This window comes from Chenopodium quinoa, unplaced genomic scaffold (assembly GCF_001683475.1).
Source record: "Chenopodium quinoa cultivar QQ74 unplaced genomic scaffold, ASM168347v1, whole genome shotgun sequence".
NCBI classification, from domain to species: domain Eukaryota; kingdom Viridiplantae; phylum Streptophyta; class Magnoliopsida; order Caryophyllales; family Amaranthaceae; genus Chenopodium; species Chenopodium quinoa.
This window is the reverse complement of record NW_018743292.1, coordinates 3,655,375-3,665,908: the sequence shown is the minus strand read 5'-3', so window position 1 is coordinate 3,665,908 and position 10,534 is coordinate 3,655,375. Positions and strand designations below refer to the sequence as shown.

General features: G+C 35.0%; 1 protein-coding gene across 2 annotated transcripts; it reads left to right on the top strand.

Moving 5' to 3' along the window:
* Positions 1-1,773: 1,773 nt before the first annotated feature.
* LOC110736463 lies at positions 1,774-8,823 on the top strand. Of its 2 annotated transcripts, none has more exons than XM_021916681.1 (8): positions 1,774-2,663; positions 4,146-4,237; positions 4,394-5,094; positions 6,324-6,394; positions 6,991-7,080; positions 7,179-7,376; positions 7,896-7,968; positions 8,128-8,823. In XM_021916681.1, the coding sequence occupies exons 1-8, from the start codon at positions 2,286-2,288 to the stop codon at positions 8,283-8,285; spliced, it is 1,761 nt and encodes a 586-aa protein (XP_021772373.1). In that variant the 5' UTR covers positions 1,774-2,285; the 3' UTR covers positions 8,286-8,823. The 2 variants fall into 2 exon arrangements, with proteins under 2 accessions (XP_021772373.1, XP_021772374.1); XM_021916682.1 differs by having other exon boundaries at positions 2,444-2,663; positions 4,146-4,224; positions 4,407-5,094.
* The last annotated feature ends 1,711 nt before the right edge of the window (positions 8,824-10,534 follow it).

Sequence of the window (10,534 nt, the reverse complement as noted above, 5' to 3'; positions counted from 1 at the left end):
AACCTAGGCTCCCTCCATTGCGCTATTTCTTTCTACTTGCACTATTTTGAAATTGTAAATGAAACTAACAACATATAGGTGATAACTATTATCCCTAGCAAAGTTATCAAAAATGAGATTTTACTTTGAATCGAAATGCGCTCTTAGAATCAAATCGTAAAATCGAATCGTAGAATCGTAAGATTCTATCGACATGCATAATCAAGACGTCATATATAAATTTAATTAAATATATTTAAGTTATGAGTTAGAAACTTAATTATTAATAGCAAATAGTTGTTTATCCATGAACCAACCAATAATTGACAATATATATTTATAAATAACTATATAGGCATGTTTTAAACTTTTACTTAAGGATTTCGCTAGTTAAGAGAAATATGTGAACTCGGATAGAATCGTAAATTGAATCGTATGACATACATGAAACGTAAAATTGTAAGATTCTAAGATTTAAATCGGGATTTTAATAACTTTGATTCCTAGGTAAGTAGTAATTGTCACCTAAACCTTTGTACCAGTACACTCAATAACGATATTTATTTGAATCCATTTCCAATGAAATAATACTTCTACCAAATAATAGTATGTATACCAAGCCAAGTTTGGTCTTGTGGAAATGAGATTACCTTTCAATCATGAGGTTAGAGGTTCAATCCTCAGCTCATTAGTGACAATTTGGAGAGTGAGAGTCCATTACCTTTTCCCACTTTCCCACATTGTCTAGCTTGCTAATCTGGGCCGGGTTGTCCCGTGAGGGGTTCCGGCCCGATAGAGCCCTTCATCTTACCAACAAAAAAAAAAATAATAAGAATAGTACGTACAATAGATCATATATGCAGTACGCTGTATGATTTCATCCTCATATGTAGTATGTACTCTTAACTCTTAAGGCAACTTTTACTCCATGACATTTTCTTTTCAAAAGATTCAAAACCTTAAGGGGTTGTTTGTTTTTAGGGATGAATGGTGGGATAAGGGATTAATAATCCCTTGTTTGTTTAATGGGAATTATTCTATCCCACATAAAAAGGATAGGGATAAAAAATTGAGTTATCCCTCTATTCTTATAACAAGGGGAGCATGTATAAGGTTTGGGGACTAAAATTGAAAATTAAAAGACAATTTTACCCTTAATGAAAGGAAAGGAGGAGAGAGGAGAAATGTTAGTAAGGATAATTAAGTAATTTTATTACTTATTTAATTTGATTCCCAAAACAATGGATAACATAATTTTTATCTTTATCCCACCTACTAAGGCCTTGTATAGTTCAACTTATTTTTTTACTTATTTAAAAAAAATAAATAAGTTTAGATAAGATGTCCAGATCAAATCATCGTTTTATGTGTAATTTTTTATCGCTAAATATCTTTAATTTCGTAATGAATTTTTTTTTATGAAAATTACATATTAATAAAATACACATTATTAAGAATCTAACAAGATCTCACTTGATATATTTTTTCCTTACAGATTATCGTTCATTTAAAGTCAAAATTTGGTCAAATTAGACAATAAGATCAGATTAGATCAGACAAAATCAGATCAAACCAGACCAGATCAGATAAGTTCAGATAAACAAAATAAGGTGAACTAAACAGGGCCTAATTCCTTTTTTTATTTATTTATTTTTTATTTTTATTTTTAATATATTACGGGAATTCCTATCTTTATTCTACCTTCTTATCTTCATAATCGCTATCCCTGTCACCAAAAGCCCCGTAGTATACAATGTATAAAATCAGTGATTGTAATTAGACTAATAAATTCTGTACTAATTACATGTTTTCTGAGCAACTCTAGAAAACACGACATAGATTTATTTACATTCAAAACCTTTATTTCTCTCTCCTACTGTCTGTATTCTGTAGCAACAACATTCTTTGCTTCTCTGCCATACTTCTTCTTCTTCAACAATTTGACCACTCTTCTCTTTCTCTCTCCTCTTCTTCAATCATTCATTTCTCACGTCAATAATTTCTGTACGCTTTCACATTCCAAGAAATTCAACTTTATCATTTAATTTTCTCCATATTTTCAAGCATTAATTCGATTCATTAGCTAATATTCTAACCTTTAGCAGCTAAACCCAGTTCACAATAAAATCCCTTCTTTAAAAGTCAAAATTATGTTTACCCAGATCAATTTTCAGCTTCTCTGATCCAGAATAAATCTGGGAATATTGGGATTTTAGATAATATCTAAGATTCCCAATTTCCCCAAATTCTGTTTTTTTTTTTTTAAAAAAAATTTGTTTTCTGGGTTTTTCTTGATTCAATTTGAGATGTCAGCTTTCAAAGCTCCATGTCCTGTTAATTCAGTGTTATATAACAAAACCCTTTGTGCTTGTTCACCTGGGTACCTCTTCAATGCCACCACAAAAAGTTGCGAATTATTTACAAGTCCTTCAAAATTTATTGTAAATTCTGGGGTTGATTACTCAATTTCATTCCCAGAAACAATCTTTTCTTTTGACCAAATTAAGAAGTTTACTCAATCTCAAGCTGTGTTCTTAGAAGCCACTGGCGTTTTGTTGGTTTCTTGGCTGTTGTTCTGTGTGTTTTTAAGGTTTCGCAAATTGGGGGATGGAAGAAGTATTTGGTTCCAGCTTAGATGGTGGATCAGTCGTCTTGATGTTTGCTTTGCTACAAGGCATTGGCTGGTAAAATTGGGGTTTTTAATTTTGTTTTTATTGGTTTGTTTTTGTTGTTTTTAAGTTTGAAATCATTGTGTTTGATGGTTTGTTGGGATGAATATTAAATAAGTAGTAGTTTTGGTAGCTTGAATGGAATTTAATTGTGTATAGTAATGGATTTTGATGTGTTTATATGTATGTGTTGCTGTCTAGTAGTACTACTGCTGGTAACTGTGTGTTCATGTGGGCGCGCGAGAACATGTGTGTGTTTGGTGTTTATATGATGTGACTCAATTGTTTGATAGTTTAGGCATAAAGTTTTTTGATAAGCAAAGTGCTGCGAGGTGATAATGACCTTCATCTTGTTTGATACTTGATATTATAGCTGAGGATGTTATTATGTTGCTCACTGTGCTTGAGATTTTGTTACCTCCAATGGCATAAATTACATAATTGGCAGAACGCTATAGATATATGGATACCATGTCTGATGGTTAAACACTAAGTTCTTGTTCATTATATTGGTTCTTCGGCATAATATGCTTCATGTTAAATCAAGCAGGCGATGGTTTGTAGTACACTTATGATTTAGAATTTAGAAGCCCTTATTGGGTCATGAATTTAGCTATTGATGATTAGGAGGTATTTGTTTCAGTTGTCTTTCCTATATGCTGCAACAGAATTGCACTGCATTCTGTTGTTGCGTGGGCTAGCAACTTGTTATGAGAACCCAATGTCTCTTATAGAAAGCCTTTGTTAGATCTAAATAAAAAGGAGCAGAATGTTTAACGTCTATCAGATTTTAGGGATCATGAGGTTCTGTCAGTTTAGATTAGTGGAGCTTAGTTAACTTCCCTTAGATCGGAATTTTGGTGTCTCTCATTGCCATCACTTGATTATCTACCAGACCTATGGTACATAAAACTGAATAAAATAGATTGGGCGCACAATCAGATATTGTAGTTGTGGGAGGTTATGGATCTTTGTACATTTTTGCCTGTTGCAGAAGCAGAATAGGACAAGAATGAGGTTGCAAAACAGAAAAAAAAAAAAAAAAAAAGATCATTAGGTTTCAAGTGAATTGGAATGCTGTGTACTGGAGTCTGGAGGTACTATAACCAACGCGAACTACATTTTTATTCCTAAAAAGCTATATAACTATTCACATAACAATTTATTTATAGTCAATTAGTCACTAAATAACCATGAGAGTAGACTGAATCGAGCTTGTGTTACCATGTATCATCCGACCTACGACATTTAAACATTATCTTGTTATTCTTGTAGAAGGATATTATTTTTCCTTATATCAGTTATATGTATTATTGTCTGACAAAAGAATTGTGTCTTCGTTGACCAGATTTCTCAACTCCTGCAGTTATGGAGCCAAGATGTCCATAACTGCTGTATCATCATTCCGCCTGTTCTTTGTCATTATTTCCGATTATTAACATCTTATGTATGACACTTTAGAACTCTTGTTGAACTGCATCACATTGCTATGCGCAGGAGGATCAGAAGGTGGTTAAGAAGCGAAAAACTGAACTTGGTGGAGCATTCTCCATTGCCAGCTGGATACTTTTCATTGGTCTGTTTTCGGCGTGAGTATTTGATTGTACAAAATTTGTTGTTTTTCTGATGCATATGTCCTATCAAAATTTTGATTGTGTACAAAATTTGTCTGTCCATTTCTTGTTATATATGGGTATGCTGCTGCAAGGAAGCTTTCTTGACATGCTTTCCTCACTCTTCCTTAGGCTTCTGTATCAGATCATATCCAAAAGAAGCGTGGAGGTCCACAATCTCAGGGCAACAAATGGTCCTGATTTAGTCGCTTTCATGAATGATATGGAGTTCAACATTACAACCATTTCTAGTATGAGCTGCTCTCAGTTGCGCAGTCTTGGTACTATTTTTTTGGGCAATCCAGGATCCATCGACTATCGCGTAGCACCTCTGTCAACCTTTGCCAACTATTCTTGCCTTAACACTTCCCGTGGACCGACTATAAGTCTGAGATGCAACAATTGCCCTCTTGGACGGGACAATGTATACATCTCGTGGCAATTTATTGATTTGCCTGGTCAACCTGCCAGTGCTGTTGCATTTGAATTCAATCTTACAGCAAGAAACCCTGCACAGAAGAAACATATGAGTTTAGTTAGTGGTACGGTGAGAAATGGAACTGATTTGAATGATATGCCTTTAGCATTCCGAGGCATGGGTACAAATATATTAAAGTTCAATTTATTTCCCAGAGTATATCAGAATCTACATAATCTAAAGCTTGTCCAACCTCTGTTCCATGAGTTTGTTCCGGGTTCCTTTATTAGAGATGCAAATGCTCTTCAGGCGTCCCTTCAGAATCCAAATAGTGGATTGATGAACACCACATTGCACATCAATTTTCTCTCTGACTACATAGTTGAGATCGATAATCAGAATATATTGGGACCAGGTAAGCACTTTTGGTTATAATGTTAATAGCCTCTCTCGTTTATGAGACTCTATTTTCACGATATCCAGGACATGTTGCTTTGTTCATAAATGTTAATTAGTTCTTAGCCAATAGCCATTGAATATTGATCATGAAGTGTGACGACATGCTTTGTTATCTGCAAGATGTGGTTTGATTTACTGGCTGAGAATGTTTTCCAAGGGGGATCTGTTGTCTCTCATGTTTAGTGGACAAATGGTGATGAATTTGATGAGTGAGCTTTTGTTTAATTATTGCTTCTTATGTTCCTTATTTTCCATGCATTCTCTAATACCAATTCTTAAAACTAACAAGTCTTTAATTTGTTTGCATAATTTCTAAAAAAAATAAAATTGTTTGCATAACCATTAAGGTACTTAAGCAGTAGAGGAATTTTTAAATTTGATTATCAACCAACAACCCATAGTGTACCAGTATTCCAGGGCCTCTCACTAGTGTCTAATCCATGGAGGGGTAAGGAAGGTCAAACGCATGCAGCCACACCTCTGCAATAACAGAAGTTTTGTTCCATAAGATCCTTAATTGTAAAGACTTTCAAACTAGGTGAGAAGCAGTTGTCAGTTAGTATGGTGACTTGTTCCTCTTTATGAAAATTTAAGGAATACTATGAGGACTCAGTGATGAGAGGGACTTAAAAACAGGTTTTTTCTTTCAATAATGAAATTATGTGGGCTATTAAATTAAATCCCCCCCCCCCCCCCCCAACAAAAAAAAGTTACAAAAAAAAATGATAGCTTCTATTGTAGCATTCTCCTTACTTAAAAATTTAAAATGTATCCCCTGAGCTTTTTGTTTGGGTGGTCTCATGAAGCCATGTGATATTAATGGGGCCAATTTAGATGTGCCTCTTAAATGACATTTTAATACAATTCTCAACCAAATCAGGGGGAGGAGCTCTGGTGGTTTTTTTTATACGTCAGCAATATTGATGACTGTATGGTATTAAAGGTCTTGTATTCTAAGCTGAACTTGGCATCTGTTGCATACTTGAATGTTAGTGATGTTACTGTGATCAATGGCTGTTATTTGGACTGGAGTTAAGACTTGTAAGGTGCAATGACTGCGATCATTTTTATATAACATTGATTCAGTTTTTTGATTCATAAAATCTTTAACTTTGTTTTATTTGCTTAATCCAATAATCGCCCTCATCCCCACAATCTCATGTCTTGTTTCATTTGGTACTGCAGTGAGCTTCCTTGCAGATCTTGGTGGTCTTTACTGCATAAGTATTGGGATTTTCTTCTACCTTTTGTTGCAAGTATGTATTTTCTAAGTAATGATTTTGTTTAAATGTTGTCTATAACTTGCCAATGTATCACTGGAAACGACACTGCATTGAAAATCACAACACAATTTTTGAGGCTGTTGCGTGTTCTCATATAGTTTATGTGCATGGATTATATTGTGTGTATTGTGATGCCTGTAAATAGGCCTTCAATCTGTATGTCTTCTGTACTTTGTCATTATACTATCCTATATTATATGGGTAGCTTCATTGTTATTATAATATTATAGTGCAAAGGTTGTTCTACTTCCAGCAGATTTTGGTTTACGATCAAGTTGACTCTTTTCCTCTAAAATTGGATACTTGCATGTCTTGTATCACATGGAAAGTCAGCTCGAACCTTAAAAATCTTCTTTGGCAATTGGTTCTTCGCTGGTTTCTTGTTGTAGGTTTTTTTGGGAGGAAACTAGTTATGCTCCTGTCCCTAGTAAAGGGAAAATTTGTAGTTTTCATTCTACCTGTCCACGCTACTCTTTTGAGATGCTTTTTTTTTTTTTTACTTATCTGTTCAATTTGGTTCTCTAATCCACCTTTTTGCTTCCTGATGAACTTCATTTCATGACTTGTAGTGTGAATATAGAATCAAAAGACTACGTAATGAAGATCAGGTTTTCAGGAATATCAGAAGTCGACGTAAAGCTCAGGATCATTGGGATAAGGTACTGTTCTATTATTCCATGCATGGTAGTAATTGTGGTTTGCCTTTTTCCTTTTGAATCGAGTTCTGATGAGTCACTCTGTTTAACCTTGCATCCAGTTGAGGAAGTATGTAATGTATACATGGGGTCCTAGCTCATTACTTGAAGAGAATTATAACTTTAGCAGTAACGGATGTTGTGATTGTGCTGGGGGTGCCTCGCATAGAAAAGGTGAATCCTTACACAAAAGGAGTCGTCATGAAAGTAGTTTGCGTGCCATTAGTTTTGACAAGAAAGATAGTTCGCGTAAGGGAATGGTAAGCCTCTCTCTTATGGACTTCGTATTTGGTCTACATACGCTGCAGGTCTGCACTAAATTATGTTGTTCAAAGCTCTGCATTTTTGGATTTTACTTGAAAAGAGAAATGTTCACTTTACAAATCCCCTTTTAAAGTGTCGCAAGACTCCTAAGTCATAAACCTATGAAGCAATGGTATGTTTGCAACTTAGGGCAAGAGATTCCAACTGTCTTGCACCGATTCTTTGTTTTGGTCACCTAATAATTTGTGGAATTATTAGTTTCCTTTCTCCTTCACGAGACAGTCTGTTTAGCTGCCTTGAAAACCTAATTTTTAAAATAAGCATTTACTTGTGTTTCTGTCCTGCATTTGAGCTGATCTAGATTCAGATTGTGAGGTTTTGCATGTGTGTGCTTTGGTAAAAAGAACTTTTAACAAGTGTTGCATTCTTGCATCCATCTTTTGATGTATAGATTTACTTTTACAATTTTCACATTATTTTGGCTGCATGATTAGTGACTTGTGTTGTTTAACTAGGCTGGAAAACATTTGTCAGAACCTACAAAAAGCTTGAAAGATGTTAATATTCCTCCTCCACCAACTTTACCTGGTAAGTTAATGCTGATGATCACTTTGCTTCTTATTTGCTTGCTATTTCAATATTTTTCTAGTTTTTCTAGCCACCCATGTTGGTGTTTAAAAATCAAGGAAAATATGAATTTGATAAAATGCACCGTGGTTTAATTTAAATACCATTTGTTTGTGGCAGTATTTAATGGAAGTTGTGCTGTTGATGTGTCTGATATCCAAAAGAACCTCAAAGATCTATATGAATATAACACAATGTTAAGGGAGAAACTGGTTGATACCCAGTCTATGCTTCGTGTTTTAACAAACAAGTATCCATCCATGGCATCAGAAGTCTAAACGTGATATCTACCTAGCCAGTTGGCGCTAGTTGAGCTTGTCTCCAGTAGCTCTAAGCAACTGCGCAACTGTAAATTTCGACTTCATAAGCTTCTGGCCTGGTTTTCCCTGATGAACTCCTTCGTGCTGTTATGAACTCTTGAGGACAAATTGTCTTATGATGTCCTTGATCTCGGGGAACCGTATGTGTGGGCATTCAATCTCATGTATAATCGTACAGTTGAAGTTCATTGTTGGAATGTTGGTGTTGCAGAATCAAATTTGGAGGCATATATGGGTATATCACGTGGTGTAAAACTGAAATTCTGGTTGCTGTAGTAGAGCGCTTTCCATGTTTCCATCAAGAAATATATTTTTGTGACTCATTTGATCATTTTTAAATATACGAAGTACAAGTGAAGATATCAGTGTTGTTTCAAGAGCATTGTGCCTTTATTGTTACTTCGTATTATTTTTTCATATTCTTGTTGAAATTTGTACATAATTTTCAGTACGTGGTTAAACGAGCAATGGTACGAATATTTTTATTTTGATTGTATTGAAATATATCACTCTTTAATACTCTGTAATAGGTTGTACTATTACTTTGGAGTATGAATACTTTTTTTTTTTTTTTTGGGAATGTGCCATTAGGGCAATGAGTTCAAATTAGTGACAAGAACCATTTTTTTCCCTTTTTTTTCTAAAATAAGTTAAAATAACATGAAATAAACAACTCATGCATAAATAAATTTGAAAAGTCAATCACCCATACGGCCATACCTACTGGGCTACTTGCCTATATTTATAAAGAGTTTTAGTCAAAAAATAAAAACATTGGTAAAAGAGTTAACATCAGATTTGGATTAGGGTTAATTGGGTAGAAGTAGAACTAACAAAAAAAAAAAAAAAAAAAAATTAACATAATTGAGAATCACAAATTTTTATACGTGGGCTGGCCACGCCGTGTGGCCAAGTTTACTCGAGTTACTTGGTCATGATTTATTCGAATTACATGGTCAGAGGTTATTTGAGGGATTCGGTTAGGAGTTACTCGAGGGTTCGATTGAGGTTCCTCAATGAGTTACTCGGAGATTACTTTTCTTCCTCTCTCTCCTGTTCTTCCCCATTTCTCACTCTTTTCTCTTCTTCCATTTCAATTTCAATTACTTTCTCGTTTTTACTCTTCTAATTTTGATGGCCGTCATTTGATTCTTAATTCTGTTAGAGAACATTGCAAATTAGGGTTTTCCGATCTTAAACTTCCCCTTTCCCTATTCAATCAATTGACCTCTTTGCGTCCTCTTCCTTCTGTTATCGTTTTCAATCAATCATTCACTGCCATTTCCAAATTGAAGCGCCTTCGTCCTCACTCCATCATTATTTCTCTTTCCAGGCAGCTTGAATTACTGGGTATTCGATACGATAGGCATTCGTTTGGTATTCTTGCTAATTGCTACTGTCATTTAGGCCGCGTTGATTTCTGGTTTTCTATCATGGCTAAATCCCTTAAACTTGGGTATCCCCCTAATTATTATGCCTTTAACACCTTAATCAATGGTTGTATCCTTAATGATATGCTCCCTCAAGCTGCTCAATTGTTGGATAAGATTGTTAAGCTTGGTTTCCAACCCGACATTGTTACCTGTGGTTCTATGGTTAAAGGCCTTTGTAGGATTAGTGACAATACAGCTGTTCTCAATTTGCTTAAGAAAATGCAATCTGCTGTTTATTGTAAGCCTGCACCAGATGTTAAGACTTACAGCATGCTGGTTGATATGTCTTGTATAGATGGTAATGTTGTGGAAGCGGAAGCGATTTTAAGACACATGACAGACAAGGTTGTAGCTCCTGATATCATTACTTACAATGCTTTACTTGATGGTTATTGTTTGCGTGGTCGGATGAGAGATGCAATAAAGTTACTTGATATCATGGCCCAAAATGGCTGTGAGCTTGATCTAGTAAGTTTTAATACTATGATCAATGGATATGTCAAAGTCAAAAACATTGATAAGGCTCTTACTCTGTTAGAATATATGTTTCAAAAGGGGATAACACCAAATGTTGTAACCTATTCCACTCTTATTGATGGCTTGTGTAAAGCCAATAAACTTACACTTGCACACCAGTTATTCACAGATATGCAAGCTCACGGGGTTACTCCTAATGTTTTCACGTATAACTCATTGCTTGATGGCCTGTGCAAAAGGGCTCGGCTGGGTGAGGCAGTGGCATTACTTGAAGATATGGAGGAGTAAGGTATTAAA